This window comes from Centroberyx gerrardi, chromosome 7, assembly GCF_048128805.1.
Source record: "Centroberyx gerrardi isolate f3 chromosome 7, fCenGer3.hap1.cur.20231027, whole genome shotgun sequence".
Taxonomy (NCBI): Eukaryota; Metazoa; Chordata; class Actinopteri; order Beryciformes; family Berycidae; genus Centroberyx; species Centroberyx gerrardi.
Genome location: NC_136003.1, coordinates 33697588 through 33715397, shown reverse-complemented (window position 1 = coordinate 33715397; position 17810 = coordinate 33697588). Strand labels below are relative to the sequence as shown.

Genomic DNA, 17810 nt, shown 5'->3' with positions numbered 1-17810 from the left:
ATCGGGACAGTGAGAGCGGGGCAGTTTTGACCCGAGGACAAGAGGAGCAGACAGATATGAGGAGAACACGAGGGTCAACGAGAGAATCAGATACACATTGTAGTCTGTGTAGGGGCTTTAAATAGAAAAATCTATTTAAACAGCAGCAGAACAAACAGATTATGTACTATGTGTACACACACACACACACACACACACACACACACACACACACACACACACACACACACACACACACACACACACTCAGCCTCACCATCACAGCAGCGATGTCCTCAGGATTGTCTCCATCCAGGTCGAACTTGAATGTCACCATCTTACTGTTATGAGTCTGGAGCTGACACTCCACCACCCGGTCCACCATGTCCGACAGCTGCACACACACACACACACACACACACACACACACACACACACACACACACACACACACACACAGGTTAGTGTGTGTATTTATCTGCAGACTACTAATCCATCCTAAACCAATACAAATTTAGACAGACAGCAGACAGAGAGACAGACAGACAGACAGACAGACAGCAGACAGAGACAGACAGACAGACAGACAGAGAGGCAGACAGACAGACAGAGAGACAGACAGCAGACAGAGAGACAGACAGACAGAGAGGCAGACAGACAGACAGAGAGACAGACAGCAGACAGACAGAGAGACAGACAGACAGACAGAGAGACAGACAGACAGACAGACAGACAGACAGACAGCAGACAGAGAGACAGACAGACAGGCAGACAGCAGACAGAGAGAGAGACAGACAGACAGACAGCAGACACAGAGACAGACAGACAGACAGGCAGACAGACAGGCAGAGAGACAGACAGACAGACAGACAGACAGCAGACAGAGAGACAGACACAGAGACAGACAGACAGACAGGCAGACAGACAGGCAGAGAGACAGACAGGGTTTTACCCCTGTGATTCGGAGGCGGGACCTCGCTCTTCTCCTGAACAGCTTAGTGGCTGGCCGTTTGGCCATACCCTGGTTGCTCTTCTCTGATTGGCCCTCATTGCTGTCACTCAAGCCTGAGGTCACATCAGAGGCGTAGCTAGAGAGAGAAGCAGGAAGTGACTGGAAAACAAACTCAAAAGTGACGAAGAAGAGACACGAGAAATCAAGCAGCTCACACCTAATATACTGATTCCTGTGTTTTAGTGTGAGTGTGTGCGTGTGTGTGTTAGTATGTGTTTGAGAGTGTGTGTGCGTGTGTGTGTGTCAGTATGTGTTTGAGAGTGTGTGTGAGTGTTACCTGTCGACAGGTGAAGAGAAGCCACTAGCTGATTCAGACTGAGGCCGCTCTGCATTGTGGGATACGGCGATGCTCTGGAGAGGGACGGAGGATACACACAAAAACCTCAATGGTTGCTGACCTTTGACCTGGTGGACTCTAGGGGTGTGTGTGTGTGTGTGTGTGCAGCTGGTTTCTCCACCCTTTCTCAGATTCCTCAGACCCTGATGGTCTTCAGCGCTGGCCTCAGCCCCCTCTCACCTCCGCATGCTGCCTCTCCTTTTTGTCTCTCTCTGTTTTCTCCTGTCATCATTGTTGCCCATGACTCTGTCAATGTTTGCCCGGCACCTATTGCACGCTAAGCCGTCCCGGGGGGGGATCCCTCTCTGCCTCAGCCGCCCCTAAGGTTTCTTCCAAGTTTTCCCACTAAGGTTTTTCCTGGGAGTTTTTCCTTGTGTGCATTTAGGGTCTAAGGCTGGGTTGCCGGGTAGGTTAGGCTGGAGAATAGGTAGATTGTTTGTCTCGCTAAATCTGCTCCTACCTACCTTGTGTTTTTCATCATGCTGTCCTACAAAATTTTGTTCACCACTGATTGTGTTTAGTTAGACCTAGCTAGACACACTCTCTGTAAAGTCCTCTGAGACATGCTTGTGATAAAGGGCTATATAAATAAACTTGACTTGACTTGTGTGTGTGTGTGTGTGTGTGTGTGCCTCAGTACATTCTAGATATTTACATAAATCTTACTGCAAGATGACCAATAGACCTTCTAGAACCCTGTCGACGCTCTAGAACACCTGAGACCTTCTAGAACCCTGCCGACGCTCTAGAACACCTGAGACCTTCTAGAACCCTGCCGACTGTGACTCTTCTAGAGCTCCGGATCTTCTAGAACCTGGCAGATGTTCTAGAACACACAATAGTAATTCTAATACTTTTTAACATGGCTCACTGTTTACCTTACTGGACCCCTCCCAGACACACACACACACACACACACACACACACACACACACACACACACACACAGAACTCTCCATGTGTTCTACTGGTTTAGCCCCTCCCCCACTCACCGAGGGGAAACGGAGTGCAGGGATTGGCGGAGCCTCGGCTACAGCCGGGGCCTCGGAGGGCGGAGCCTGGTAGCGTGGGGTTTCCTGGGCCACAGGAGCAGGGGCGGGGGGAGAGAGTGGGGCGGGTGTGACACAAGTGGGCGGGACTTCGACATTATCCAGGAAACCTGAGGAGCTGAGGTAGCTGTCCATCTCACAGTCCGCTGTCATGGCAACAACAGGGGAGAGAGGGAGAGAGAGAGAGGGAGAGAGAGATGAAAAGATGTGGAATTGTAGTCCAGTATTTTATAAAAGTCAATAATATATATTTAAAAACTGTACTATAACATCATTTCGGTACCTCACCCACCCATTTTATTTCTGATCATTGTGTTTTAACTGATGAAAAGGAAACGAGCGCAGCCTTTAAGAAGCATTTTGCTGCAGCAGGTCACATCTTTGATAATTTATGCATGAAAAGTGCTGCCGCTGCAGCCGGTGAGGGGCGCCGCACCACGACTACAGCAGCTCAGAGTCCTCTCTCTCCCTGAGTCCAGTGAAGTATTAGATGCTCTTTTTACAATAGATACGAAGAAATCAGTTGGTGAGGACAGTCTGGATCCCTTCTCTCTGCAGGTCTCTACCCCCCGATTGCAGAATGTATTGCCCGTATATTTAATCTATCTATTTTATCTGGTACAGCACCCCTAGTCTGGAAAACGGCTCATGTGTTACTCTGCATCAAGGTCACGATAACAGTGTCCAGACAGAGTCTCTAAAGTGTCTCGCCAACATCTTGAGTCCCTGGGTGGTTTCTCTGGGACTTTCTCAGTGGAAGATGTCGGCTCTGGTTCACATGAAGTGCAGCTGTGTTAAATTATCATATGCATGTATATATATGATATATATATATGCATATCATATATCATATCCAGCTGTGTTAAATGATCTGTGACTCTGTGATTCTCTTTTCAAATTGTCTTTTTATTTATTCATTCATTCACTCTTTCTTGTGACTTTTATTTGCACTCTTGGCACCGCTGGAGAAGAAGAAGTCCCAACCCTCAGTGTCTTTAGGTTGATTGATTGATTTAATCTATAGTGATATGACTGTGAATTAATTAGTGATATTAAATATTTATCATTATAATGTTGCAACACATTATTGCTGTTGCTGTTATTGTTATTAATTTAAAGGTCCCATATGGTCTGTCTGTCTGTCTGCCTGTCTCTCTGTCTGTCTGCCTGTCTCTCTGTCTGTCTGTCTGTCTCTCTGTCTGCCTGCCTGTCTGCCTGTCTCTCTGTCTGTCTGCCTGTCTCTCTGTCTGTCTGCCTGTCTCTCTGTCTGTCTGTCTGTCTCTCTGTCTGTCTGTCTCTCTGTCTGTCTGTCTGTCTGTCTGTCTGTCTCTCTGTCTGTCTGTCTCTCTGTCTGTCTGCCTGTCTGTCTGCCTGTCTGTCTGCCTGTCTGTCTGCCTGTCTGTCTGCCTGTCTGTCTCTCACATGTAGCAGAGGAGTATGAAGTGTGTTTGGGAGTCTTCTCCTCCTCCTCCTCTCCTTCTGGTTCTGCTTCTGTCCTGGTGGAGTTGGTGCTGATCCCAGAATGCACTGGGGCGCCGGCTGATGAAAACATCACTGGTGATGACACGGTCACCGCGGGCGGGGCTTGTATCCAGGCAGGGGTTGATGCCTGTTGGAGATTAATTAAAGCTTAATTGAAAAAAATGTGTTTTTTTAGATCAACAACACAGTTGAGCATCATCAGACGCGGAGACGTCAACAGTGAGGCGGCGATCCACCGTGTTGGACAGGAAGTTCAACCGGCTCAACTTCTTCTGGACGGACGATTCGTCAGCGTCCGTTCAGCCAATCAGATCGTTCCTCCGCCTGTTCTGTAGAAACTAGCGGCGAACGCGGAGACGACGGTCCGACCGAAACAAAGATCAAACAGAGAAACCCGGTGGAGGTCTGATCAGGTTCCTACTGAGTCAGTACTGCAGAGTCTGTTGTCTGTCTGTTTCTTCTTGTTTCTATCAAGTAGAAACAGACACAAATCTATTCATCAATAATTCTGCATTTTCCGACGGACCGGTGTGGCCTTTCACATGTTTGTGAGATGCAACAACTCCAAACACACCTGATTGGCCGGCTTGCCGGCGGTGGGCGGGTTCATGCCAGAAGCAGGTTTGTGATTGGGCGGTTCTGGCGGCTCAGGCTCCTCCTCGATGACAGCTTCCTGTCCGCGGCGCAGCGCCTCCTCCGCTAGGCGACGCTGCTTCTCCCGCTGACGCTTTACGGCAGTCACCCGATCTCTGATCGCCTTGGCAACCAGCTTATAGTCAGCTTCACACACAAAACCCAACACCACCTGAGAGAGAGAGAGAGAGAGAGAGAGAGAGAGAGAGAGAGAGAGAGAGAGAGAGAGAGAGAACCTCTTGTGATCTTCTGGGTCACATATTTTTTGTTAAGTCTGATCTCACATCAGATCCACCTGTCTCAGTCCCAGTCGAGCCGCTCTGGATTTAGTCAGACGCTTCCTGTGTCTGCTGTGGCCGGTTTGACGTCACGTCGGAGAACCGAAGTGGAGGAGAGGCTCCGCCTCCACCGAACGCCTCACAACAGAGGAAACGACGGCCAAACCGCCGGAACTGTCGGACAGAAAACGCGTGCCCGCGCCTGCGTCGTTACTATGACAACCAATGTGGTAATGACAGCGAGTGATCCTAAGGCCCCTCCCACCTGCATCAACATGTGTCTCTTATCCAGATCGTGTCTAGATCTGCTCTTTCCCTCATCGTCACTTTCTCTCCTGTAGAAGTGACAGTAAACTCGTCTCCTGCAGCATCATGACTCCATGTTTGGTCCTGTGTTCCTGTCCTGGTTGTTTTGCTTCTGCTTCCTGGTTGGATCTGCGTGCAAAAGTTTATTTCCGTTGATGTAGCTGCTATGTGGATTGGAGGCGCTCTGGATTTACACTTTGGGGCTAATTCATTAAACTCCTTGGTAACAGAATAGCGGCACGCGAAATCTGCACCGCGGTAATTTTCCCTGATTCGTAAATTTACCACAGCCGTGAATACCGTGACGGACCGCTGTGCTATCCTCAGCTGTAACCCAGGTGACAGCCAATCAAAACCAACATGTTAATTAAGCTTTAATTGATTGGTGGTGATCGTGAACTGATGAAGACCTATCAAGATAAATATATGGGAGCACTGGCAGCAACGTGCAGCGTTCTCTTTCTTAAATACTTCGCTCTGCTTCAGTCCAGCAGCTGCTACAGAGTTTCTGGTCATCTTCTCTTTTTATCATGATAAACTGAATCAAATCAGATGGAAACTGCCGTTCACAACCGCAATCACAGCCGGTGTGCCAGCGAGTCATATTTATTACAATTGTTCACGTTTCCAATGACAATTAATTCCCTAGGACACAATGTGGCTTTATCTAGCGATTTTTAAATAATTGACATTCATTTTCATTAGTTAACATCAGTGATGGAAAGTAACTAAGTACATTTACTCAAGTACTGTACTTAAGTACAATTTTGAGGTACTTGTACTTTACTTGAGTATTTCCATTTTATGTACTTTGTACTCCACTACATTTTAGAGGGAAATATTTTACTTTCTACTCCATTACATTTATTTCACAGCTATAGTTATAGTTACTTTTCAGATCAATATTTTATATTTAAAACATTTGATCTTCTTTATAAAATAACTATAAAATAGCATTGTTATAGATTAGACTACCCAAAAATATTGCTAAATTGTTAAGATTAGCTTCACGTTGACAACTTTAAAATGCAGCTTACATGTACATGTATGTCAATAAATCAGTATTAATATTCCAATAATTTATGAAAAATATGACTCTCTAAATGGGGACAGTTTGCATAATGAGTAAGTTTACTTTGATACTCTAAGTACATTTTGCTGCCAATACTTTTATTTAAGTAAGATTTTGAATGCAGGACTTTTACTTGTAATGGAGTATCTTTACATTGTTGTATTGCTACTTTTACTTAAGTAAAAGATCTCAGTACTTCTTCCACCACTGGTTAACATATACAATATATACAATACAATATACTGTCTGACTAGAGCAGGTGGTATTTTTTGCGGCGCGGTACTTTTATGAATCGCTTTCCAAATATGTAAATTATCAAAATGGGGTGGAAGAACGGGGAAAACGGTAACGCAAATAGCATCCCGATATTTCACGTTTATGAATGAGGAAACACGTGACGGTATCTGCCGCTAACGTCACGCTAAACCTGCCGGTAAGTTTTATGAATGAGCCCCTTTGTTGTTAATGAGGCCGAGTGTCTCTGACCCTCTGGAGGGCTTCGGACGACCGGATTACAATCTGTCCTCGGTGCAACCTGGGTACATTTACACCTGGATTATCATGTGGTGATATGCTTTCTGATTATAATCCAACAGAGGTGGGAAGTAACTAATTAAAAATACTTTGTTACTGTGCTTTAGTAAGATTTTCAAGTATCTGTACTGAAGTTTTTCTTTTACTTCTAAAAAAATCTAGACTTTCTACTTTTGCTACATTTTCAAAACAGACTCGTTACTCTTTTTTCTTTTTTTTCTTCCATCCAGGAAGCAGCTGATCAAGAGCCAAATGTGATTGGCTGCTTGTTCAGCAAAACGACACCAAAAAGGAGGGAAAGGGAGAGAGAAGCAATTAACGAGAGAGATAATTAACGTTTGTGAATTCAGCTGCTAGAATTAACGTTCAGACTCTTTCTCATCTGGGATTCAGAGTTTAGACCATCAGAAATGACAAATTTTACTAATAAAATAAAAAAATAAGTAAATTTAACACCGTGTACTTTTATACTTTGACTTGAGTTAAGGATTTGAAACGGTACAACTTTTACCAGAGTGTATTTTTAGATGAGTATTTGCACTTTTACTTGAGTAAGGAATTTGTGTACAAGACGCAGGTTGATGCAGCTGGACAGAGGTTCACACTGGAAACAAGTCTGATCCGGCTCTTGTACAGGACGGATCGGACGTACCATCTCCTGCGCGACCTCCTCGGGAACGTCCTTGTAGAGTTCGAACAGGAACTCGATGGCGTTGTTGTCTTTGTATTTCCCGTGGAGTTTCTTGTTGTCGTCCATCCTCAGCCAGAGTTTGAGCGCGGCCTTGGCGCCGTCGTCGTCCTCGGCCAGCTCCACGTGCGCGCCCAGCTGCTCCTGGAAGAAGCGGTGATCCAGGAGGTCCTGCACCGTGAACCTGCGGGACCAGAGGCTCACTTCACCTTACAGTCACTCTCATGTGTGGAAAAGCACCAGGTTGATGTGCTGAACATTTTCAGGATTAAAGCGTCACAGTAATGGCAGCGACAAGACGTGGCGGCCATTTCTGTTCCCTCCATGCCCAGCGAATGTTTTCCTGTCTCTCTGAACCCAGACAGGACCGGATGAGCAGGAACACAAACTGTTCACATCAGCAGTAACAGACAAGGCAATTTCTATTTATCTTTACAATCATTTGTATTCTCTATGATTTTTGATTTATTGTGAAGGAAAACCCTTTTGCTAATGGAGGAAAGAGACATGTCCGCCTTGACCAATCACTACCTCAGACCAGTTTAACCAGTTTACTGCACATGTAGACCTGTTTAACCAGTTTACTGCACATGTAGACCAGTTTAACCAGTTTACTGCACATGTAGACCTGTTTACTGCACATGTAGACCTGTTTAACCAGTTTACTGCACGTGTAGACCAGTTTAACCAGTTTACTGCACATGTAGACCAGTTTAACCAGTTTACTGCACATGTAGACCAGTTTAACCAGTTTACTGCACATGTAGACCAGTTTAACCAGTTTACTGCACATGTAGACCTGTTTACTGCACATGTAGACCAGTTTAACCAGTTTACTGCACGTGTAGACCAGTTTAACCAGTTTACTGTACATGTAGACCAGTTTAACCAGTTTACTGCACATGTAGACCAGTTTAACCAGTTTACTGCACATGTAGACCTGTTTACTGCACATGTAGACCAGTTTAACCAGTTTACTGCACATGTAGACCAGTTTAACCAGTTTACTGCACATGTAGACCTGTTTAACCAGTTTACTGCACATGTAGACCAGTTTAACCAGTTTACTGCACATGTAGACCAGTTTAACCAGTTTACTGCACATGTAGACCAGTTTACTGCACATGTAGACCAGTTTAACCAGTTTACTGCACATGTAGACCAGTTTAACCAGTTTACTGCACATGTAGACCAGTTTAGGTGCAGATGAACCGCAGCGCCACCCAGAGGCCGAGCGGACAGCACCTACCTCTCATGGCTGTTGGTGCGGATGCACCCCTCGATTATCTCCATCAGCTCAGGGACTTTTACTTTGAAGAAACTGTCCGGTTTGATACCCTGAGAGAGAGAGAGAGAGAGAGAGAGAGAGAGAGAGAGAGAGAGAGAGATTCTGTCAGCAGAGCAGATCATTGTGATGGAAAAACTAAGAAGCATAGCAGTGTGTGTGTGTGTGTGTGTGTGTGTGTGTGTGTCCTCTAATGGGCTGTAATTGGTTGAAATGGTGCGGCGCTGCAAACAGGCCCAGAGCCTCACAGTGGAGGAGTTGAGACGATGAAACCACAACTAACACAACATCACCTCACCAAGCTGAATATATTCTGTTCCTTCATTCATAAAGTAAGCTGAGCTTGGTTTAGTTTACTTTAGTTTAGTTTAGTTTAGTTTCTCTTAACTGAACTGAATTTAATTAAATTTATTTGAATTGAACTGAACTGAACTGAACTGACATGAACTGAACTGAATTTAATTAAATTTATTTGAATTGAACTGAACTGAACTGAATTTAATTGAATTTATTTGAATTGAACTGAACTGAACTGAACTGAATTTAATTGAATTTATTTGAATTGAACTGAACTGAACTGAACTGAATTTAATTGAATTTATTTGAACTGAACTGAACTGAACTGAATTGAGTGCAACAGTGGGACCAATCTGACTTCCCAGATCTCTACCATTACAAGCAACCAATAGTAATGAGGTCAGAGGTCAGAGGACAACACAGCTGACACGTGTGGAGCTCTGGAAGTGAATTTCCCATTCACTTTCCCCGGAGGGAATCTGATTATTGGCCATCCTGTTTTAACGGTGAGAGGCAGACCTGATCCTGGATCAGACTGACAGGATCCCTCAGTACCGGATCTGTCTTTCATACACATTCTCCCATCGTCCAGATCAGTTCACTGGAAATACAACTACAAAACATCTGTTGTGTTGTTTCTCGCTCCATGGTACAGGAGCTACAGTTTACATTACAGCTGTATTTTGAAGTGACATTATTACAACAACTATTGACTATATGGCTGTGGCCTGTGTCTGTATATTGCACTGGATGCCACTTTACTGTTATTGTTTTATTGTTTTGTTTTTGTCCGTCTGCTGTTTGGAGCCGTTCACACTGCAGGACGATCTGACCGACCGCCAGACAGAGTTCATTTCTTCTTACATACTTTGGCAATATTGTTTGTCAGAGGTGGAGACTCAAGTCACATGACTTGGACCCGAGTCAGACTCGAGTCACAGTTTTAACTGCTTGAGACTTGACTTGACTTGGGTTCTGGTGACTTGGGACTTGACTCTGACTTGTACTTTGATGACTTGAAAAGGTTTCTAAAGTCTTGACTTGAGATCTTGTGTTTGTGTAAATGACTTAGATTGAAAGTGATGAGATTTGTTCCAGCAGACGACTGAATTTAAATTCTGTTTTCTGAATTTGTATGGAATGATTGAATTTATTGAAGTTGAAACTGATTATAGAAATCAAACTCATGATGCTCTTACCAAGTTTTTATCCTATTAAAACCATATTGCATTGAAAAGTCCTAGATATTTAGTTTTCTTTAAGATATTAAATTGATACTGGACTCTTGATTTGTTCTGACTTGCTGTTCTACATTTAGACTTGAGACTTGACTTGAGACTTGTGCCTCAAGACTTGAGACTGACTTGGGACTCGAGCAAAGTTGACTTGATCACACCTCTGTTTTTTAAAGTGTAATGCCAATAAAACTGATATGAAAACTCAGAGAGACAGAGAGACAGAGGTTGCAGATCAAAAATGTTTGATCAACACTGTTTTAGAATGCTTTTAGATTTAGATACATTTAGATAAAATGGTTGACTGATAATTAATTGTTGTATTTACTAATTTGATGACACATCAGTTGTATATTTAGTGTTCATTGTCGCTCTGATGTGGTCAAGTTGTCATTTAAATTTGAATTTATTGACTTTGCTTTGACAATAAGTATTTTTTGTATTTCATGCTAATAAATCACCTTGAATTGATATTGAATCGAATTAAGAGAGAGAGAGAGATGAGAGGGAGAGGATGAGATTACATTTATGTCACACTATTGATGCACACACACACACACACACACACACACACACACACACACACCCCCAGCGGGCGGCAAGCCTTACGTTGGTGACCTTGCGGTAGATCTGGCCGGCGTTCTGGCACTCGGCGTACGGATACTCGGAGGTGGCCATCTCCAGGATGCACATGCCAAAGGCGTAGACGTCCACGGCCTCGTCGTACTTCTCCTCATACATCTCTGGAGCCATAAACTCCGGGGTTCCTGAACGCACCGCCAGCCACAACATTCACGACATCACTACCGATAACAGCTGCTTAGCTTCAGAGAGAAATGCTAACGTTGACCATTTGTTGCCTGCTGTGCAGCTCCATGAATCTCAGTCTTTATCACTGTTTGAATTTGCACGGTGATTCATATCGGTCTGGACCAAGCCACCGGTAGCTATTTCAGACAGATACTGTCCGACAAATCTGATTGGATGGTGGATGTGGGCGGGACAAACCTCTTTATGACGAGCGTTACAGAGCGACAACAACGACCAAAATGGCCGCCGGCAAAGGAACTGGATGATAGCGAGACAGATTTAGAGATTTCATCAAACCTTAGAAAACTGAATGTCATCGATGAATTAAAACAGGAACAACCAGCTGTTTAAAAGCTTGGAAATGAACGACACCATGCTCTATGAGCCAGTAATCCCTTAAAATAACCTTACATTTACATTAATTCACCCCTTAATTCATGCAAAACCCCCTTAAAATTAGTTAAGGGAGTTATTAATGGAGGAGACCCCATCAAAGAGACCTTAATGTTTGACTGCTTACTTTCTAATTTAATGTAAAATTCAGGGAGACAGGAACTTTCCCTTAATAACTCATTACTAACCTGTAAACCTGCATAAAAGACATGAAAAATCCCTTAATGTCTAGAGTCTCTGTGAATCAACCCATGGATAAATCCCTTATAAACCCATGATACTAACCTTACTTTATTAAAGCTGTTATGTTTAATGGATAATTAATGTTTATGTAATGAGAAATTAAGGACATTTCAGCGATAAAATTAAGGGGTTTGGTTTCGTAGTTATGACTGTTGTCGCTCTGAGGCGTTACAGATTGTGTCAATCTGCTCTGCTGCTGTGATTGGTCAAAGATTTTGATAACTATAACTTGACCAGACCGATATGAATCACCATGCAGATCAAGACTGAGATTCAAGGAGATTCAAGGAACTTCCACAAGAATTGATCAAATTCCCTTACTGGAGTACACTTTTCAATTCTATGATACTCCAGGATATCATAACCAGTAGGAAGCCTGGTGTGTGTGTGTGTGTGTGTGTGTACCGATGACGCTCTTGGCGAAGGAGGCCCTCTTGAGCGTGGCGAGGCCCAGGTCTCCGATCTTGACGGAGGCGCTGGGTCCGGTGATGAAGACGTTGTCACACTTGAGGTCGCGGTGCAGGATGGGCGGGCAGCGGGAGTGCAGGAACTGCAGCCCCTTCAGGATCTGAGAGCTCCACCGCCGCAGCAGCTTCAGCTTCATCTGACGAAACCTGCGCAGGTACCTGGGGGGGGGGGGGGAGCCAATCAGGAGCACTGTTTGATCCAGGGCCATGGTTCTTACTTTGATTTGATTGGCTCACGATCGGAGAGAGTGTACGGTGGCCAGCAGGGACAAAGTTTGAGAACAAAGACCAAAGACTATAACCAAGACGAGGGTTGGGAATACCAAACACACCGGACGTGACCTTTGACACTCCCATGATGCACTGCAGGTGGAGATGTGAAGCATCGACACCAAGGCTCTGGCATTCTGGTATACAGTCTCTACACTTTATGAAACTAGCTGACTTGACGAGCGGCCACAGGGTACTGATTGATTAAATCCAAAAACACCCTGTAATATACGACTGCAAATTAAAAATTAATCAAAAAATATGCATGATAACAGACATGCTGATACAGTACATAGCTAGAAGGTCAAGAATATCGCTTACTGTAACATTTTCATTATCTTGCGCTTTTCATTTTGCACTGCGGCTATGAGACGTACGTAAAGGGGATGTGGGGTGTGGGTACAAGTTATGGGAACACAGAGGGTTACTTATTTATGCTGCTTTATATTTAATTGTATTGATCATTTTGTTTTTTCTTTCTATGTCTCCCTCCATTGGAGCAGTGAGTCTTGGTCCAGCCCATTTTACCCGCCCCTATTAGCTCATACCATATGAGGAAATGTCCTGGTCTCCTCACTCCTTATTGGCTGATTAACCATTAATTAACCATTCTCTGGTTGGCCTATGGCGGCTTGTTCCAGTGATTAACCAAGCTGATATATATCTGGTGTTGCCCATTGCCTTTAGAACTGATGATGGTCTTTTCACTGAAACATTTTCTGTTTGTGCACTTTTCTTTTGTTGCACTTTTTTTCACTTCATCACCATTTAAATAAATTGCGTGTGCAAATTCTTTTTGATCTTCAACACAGAGGGTTAGCCATCAGATTTCAGATTTGTAAAGTCTGTGGGTGATGGCAGGAGGGGAGGAGGGAGGGGGCAAATATGTTTTAAGAAAATGTGAAATGCCAATGTAAAATGTCTGAACCCCTTCTATAAAAGTCCATTGAGACATGCTTGTGATGAAAGGGAATAGGAAAAAATGAACTTGTACTCATGCTGTCTGGCCATTGAAAACATTTGAACGCGCAACGCTGAATTCAGATGGTATCTCATCGATCAGTTAGCGGCCGGCGTGGCGGTGATCCTTGTTGATTTTTCCGCAGTGTGACCTGGGCCGGCGGTCCGGACGCTGGACTCACGTTTTGAGCGTGCCGGAGGTCATGAGCTCCGTCACCAGGGTGATGCACTTGTGGCCTTTCAGCGACGACTTCCAGGAGTCGTAGAAACGGACGATGTTGGGATGCTGCAGAGCCTTCAGCATCTCCACCTCCTCGCTGAAGCGCTGTCGCTCCGTCCGGGACAGACGACTGGTCTGAGGATGGGGGGGGGGGGGTTAATGCATGTGTAGGAGGCAACCTTTAATGCAGGTGTAACCCTCTTCTTCTGTCTGCCAGCCCTGACGCCCCTTGAACTGTCTCTGCGTTGTGTTAATTCTAAAGTGTATTGACTGACAGAGGGAAGAGACGGTGGCACTACTTCAACTTTCAAACAATAATTGGCTCTGTCATATAAACATAAAAACATAAAAACATAACAAGGATGGGCAACTCATATATTTTAAAATGACTGATGCCTACCTTGTAAAATTAAAACAGAACTGGCTCTACAGTGGCCACGGAGGGACAAAAGACTCAAAACTATGGCAACACAAAAGAAAAAAAACCCTAACGCCCCCTACTGGTGATTACGTATAACTCATTTCCTTACACATGTAACGTATGAGAGGGATCCTTCAACATGTAATCTCTGATCGTTTCCAGTACAAACAGACCTGTCATGATGTTAGCATGTTGTTAGCATGTTGTTAGCCTGTCATGTTGTTAGCATGTTGTTAGCCTGTCATGATGTTAGCATGTTGTTAGCCTGTCATGACATAACATGGTTAGAATTAACTATGTAGTGTTAAGCCTACAGCCTCAAGGACAAACGAGCACACACACACACACACACACACACACACACACACACACACACACACACACACACGCACACACACACCAGCTCACAGCCCCTATACACTCAGTCAGTGTCAGATAGTCCAATGTGCAGACAGCAGTGGAAAAGCTGATGTGCTGACATGATAACAAACTGACATCTCATATCTCTACTCCACCAGGCATGCTGGGAAATTCCCACCAGACACCAGTGAAATACTGTGTGTGAGTGTGTGTGTGTGTGTGTGTGTGTGTGTGTGTGTGTGTGTGTGTGTGTCTGGTCTGGAAGAGACTAATGGGTTTGGGGATGGCTGATCCCAGGTCAGAACATCCTGGTGGATCTAAAGCAGAAACTGTCCTTAATGGAGGAAGAAGAGTTTTGAGTTTTTACATCTCTTTATTGAACAACTAAGGGAAATGTTCAGAATTAAGGACAATTTGCTTTTCTTTACATCAGCCAAGCAGTACATTAAAAACACCTCAACCACATACACAAAAAGAAAAACTAAATAAAATAAAATAAATTCTTTCCCAGGCCGGGTGGTAAGCTCTTTGAAGCTGTGCGTGCGTACGCGGTGTCATAAAACGTGCAGTTTCTCTTGAGTTTGATTTTACCTGTTTTTAAAGGACTGATTCTGGATCAGCTATTTTTTCAGCACCGTGGATCTGCTTTTGAGACTCCGTTCTCCATAGTGCTGATCCAGAATCAGTCCTTATAAACAGGTAGAATCAAACTCCTTCAGTATTAGCTTTTACTCGAAGTCACACGACATAAAGTATTAACTTTATGTTTCACATAGCCAAACGGACCAAACTGTAGAAACTAAAATCCCACCCTCATAAGCTTCAGCTCTGAAAATCAAAGCAGTTTTGGTTTTTCAAGATGCTGTTTTCATCGTTCCAGCATGACGGATTCTACAGTAGAGGAAATATTGCAGCAACATCTAAAAATAAAAAGATATTATATATGTATATGGTGGTGGCTGGTCATCGAGCCTCTACCACCGCCCTCTAACTTTATCAATCACCTCAAATTACCGAGCGGCAGATTTTACGCTCCACAACGCCGTTACTGCTGAGATTTATGAATATGGACCCATATGTTTTCAAATAAGATGAGGTCTCTCATTGCTTTGTAACGGGTAAAATCAACTGTTATTCTAGCTTTAAGTCTCTTAAAGACCTCAGCTAGTCCTAAACAGAGGCCTAACTCTGCCATTTGTTTCCTGCCCAAACACACTGCCATCTTTCCTAGACCTAATACAAAATAATTAAACTGGATCTTTTTTGTCTTTTATAATGATGTCCAAATATAAAACCTAATATAAAAGACATTGTAAACTTCCCCTAAAGAACCAAACAGATACCCAAACAAACAGAGAAGAGGCTTTAGCATCTGACACTCCATAAACAGTGAGGAAGAGGAGAGAGACTCCTAACTTCTGACAGAACAGACATGAAGAAGTGAGGCTCAGTGCCACTCATCTTCAGCAGAACTAAATATGGATCGACACAAAGACTTATTCTAAGAAAGTCGTGTATGAGCAGCGCGGAGCCTGAGCGACATCAGGCCGTCTCTCTCTGCTCCTACAGGGAACAAACGCTGCGTTCAAGACAACTGGGAAATTCCAAACTTCTGAATACAAAAAATCAATCTGGACGGCCGTCCCACTCGTACTTCCTCCTCGGACCCAAGCGGCCAAAACCACGGGTGAATTTTGAAGGCAATTGATAGTATTCGATTAGCGTCATCACGGTCGCCGCGGCCATATTGTTGACATAGCTCTGCAGCTGTCAACTAGTGACAGCCTAGGTGACAGCAGCACTAACAGGAAGCTAGCCACCGTTAGCATTATCTCTGTTGTTTATTACCGTTTCTGTTGCGTTAGGATCTATTACAAAATAGCGATGGTGTCTTACGTTATACACAGCTGTAGTAACAACAACAAAACCCTCGGGGTTAGTTTGTTCCCTCCCTGCTGTCTGCAGACGTGAAGGGAGAGAGGATCTGCAGCGCAGGAGAGATGTGTGGATAGTTAGGAGAAACAGGCTAAACTTTCAGCTTCCAGCTCCTCACAGCTAAGTCTGTTCACCTCATTTTACCACAGGTAGACATTAACGTTAGCTAAGTGAAGAAGAGTTTGTAAATTGATTGGTCATGATTGATCCAACGGCAATAATGTTAACTTAGCTATTAAGTTAACAGTGAACAGTTGTGTGGTGTACCTGTTTGCGATCCGCCTTAAGGAATAAAAGTCAGAGAAGGAGGTGGAGAAGCTGGAGAAGCAGGTACACCGCACAACTGTTAGCTGTGGTAAAATGAGGTGAACAGACTTTGCTGTGAGGAGCTGGAAGCTGAAAGTTTAGCCTGTTTCTCCTAACTATCCACACATCTCTCCTGCGCTGCAGATCCGCTCTCCCTTCACGTCTGCAGACAGCAGGGAGGGAACAAACTAACCCCGGGGTTTTATTGTTGTTATCACTACAGCTGTGTATAACGCAGGACACATCGCTATTTTGTAATAGATCCTAACACAACAGAAAAGGTAATAGACAACAGAGATAACGCTAACAGTGGCTAGCTTCCTATTAGCGCTGCTGTCACTATAGTTGACAGCTGCAGCGCTATGTCAACAATATGGCCGCAGCGACCGTGATGACGCTAATCGAATACTATCAATAGGGAAGTGGCGGCAGACAGCAATTCCTCTAACGTCCACTAGAGTCCGGCTCCAAAAAGACTCCAAACCTCCCAACTCCATGTAAGTCAATGGGACCCCAACCCAACTTCTCACTCTCTTTCTAAATAATTGTGTCACTAACAGATATAACGTTATAAAACAGGGTTGTTTTCCTAGTGATTGACAGGTCATAGATTACGGACCAATAGCAGGCTAACTCGCTCTGGCTGCTCCACCTCCAAAAAATATCAACATGGCGGCGATCGTAAACCCTCTTTAGGCTTCAGAAACCTGAGCGTGAACAACACTCACCACATCCATCTGTTTTTACAGTCTACGCTCGTACCCCGGGGACTCTTCTCTCCTCCGAGCCCAGACGTGCCGCTCTGTGATGTCACGCAAACGCAAACCAACATGGCGGCGCTCATAGTGAATGGTAAGAGCAAAAAATAACAGCGTTTTAAGCTTAGAGAGAGAGAGAGAGAGAGAGAGACAGAGAGACAGAGAGAGAGAGAGAGAGAGAGAGAGAGAGAGAGCTTCAGAGTCTGGAAACAGGAGGAGCTAACCTTAAAGTCCTCCATTAGACAACAGGAACCAGGTTTTCATTTCCTTCAGCCCGAGCTGACAGGCAGAACGGACCAGGAAGCAGGAAGCTACTCTGCGTACTCTGCTCTAACAAAGTGGAACGGACAATCCGGAAATTTATCTGGAAGAATAAAATTCCAGAAAAAATCTAGTTTGTAAAAGTCTTCACCACTTTAATCACCTGGGACAAAATGTTAATCACTGGCAGAAACATTTCACAACACATACTCATATTCA

At 44.2% G+C, this 17810-nt stretch overlaps 1 protein-coding gene across 1 annotated transcript in view; it reads right to left on the bottom strand.

Moving 5' to 3' along the window:
* Nucleotides 1-17810, bottom strand: part of wnk4b (WNK lysine deficient protein kinase 4b) — a 48179-nt gene that overhangs the window by 14323 nt on the left and 16046 nt on the right. The window contains exons 2-12 of the mRNA XM_078284552.1: nucleotides 13513-13685; nucleotides 12039-12259; nucleotides 10797-10954; nucleotides 8620-8708; nucleotides 7335-7554; nucleotides 4434-4664; nucleotides 3800-3986; nucleotides 2321-2523; nucleotides 1269-1342; nucleotides 932-1067; nucleotides 257-373 (exon numbers count right to left, since the gene is read on the bottom strand). Coding sequence (XP_078140678.1) covers nucleotides 257-373; nucleotides 932-1067; nucleotides 1269-1342; nucleotides 2321-2523; nucleotides 3800-3986; nucleotides 4434-4664; nucleotides 7335-7554; nucleotides 8620-8708; nucleotides 10797-10954; nucleotides 12039-12259; nucleotides 13513-13685 — 1809 coding nt within the window. The remainder of the gene's footprint in view (nucleotides 1-256; nucleotides 374-931; nucleotides 1068-1268; nucleotides 1343-2320; nucleotides 2524-3799; nucleotides 3987-4433; nucleotides 4665-7334; nucleotides 7555-8619; nucleotides 8709-10796; nucleotides 10955-12038; nucleotides 12260-13512; nucleotides 13686-17810) is intronic.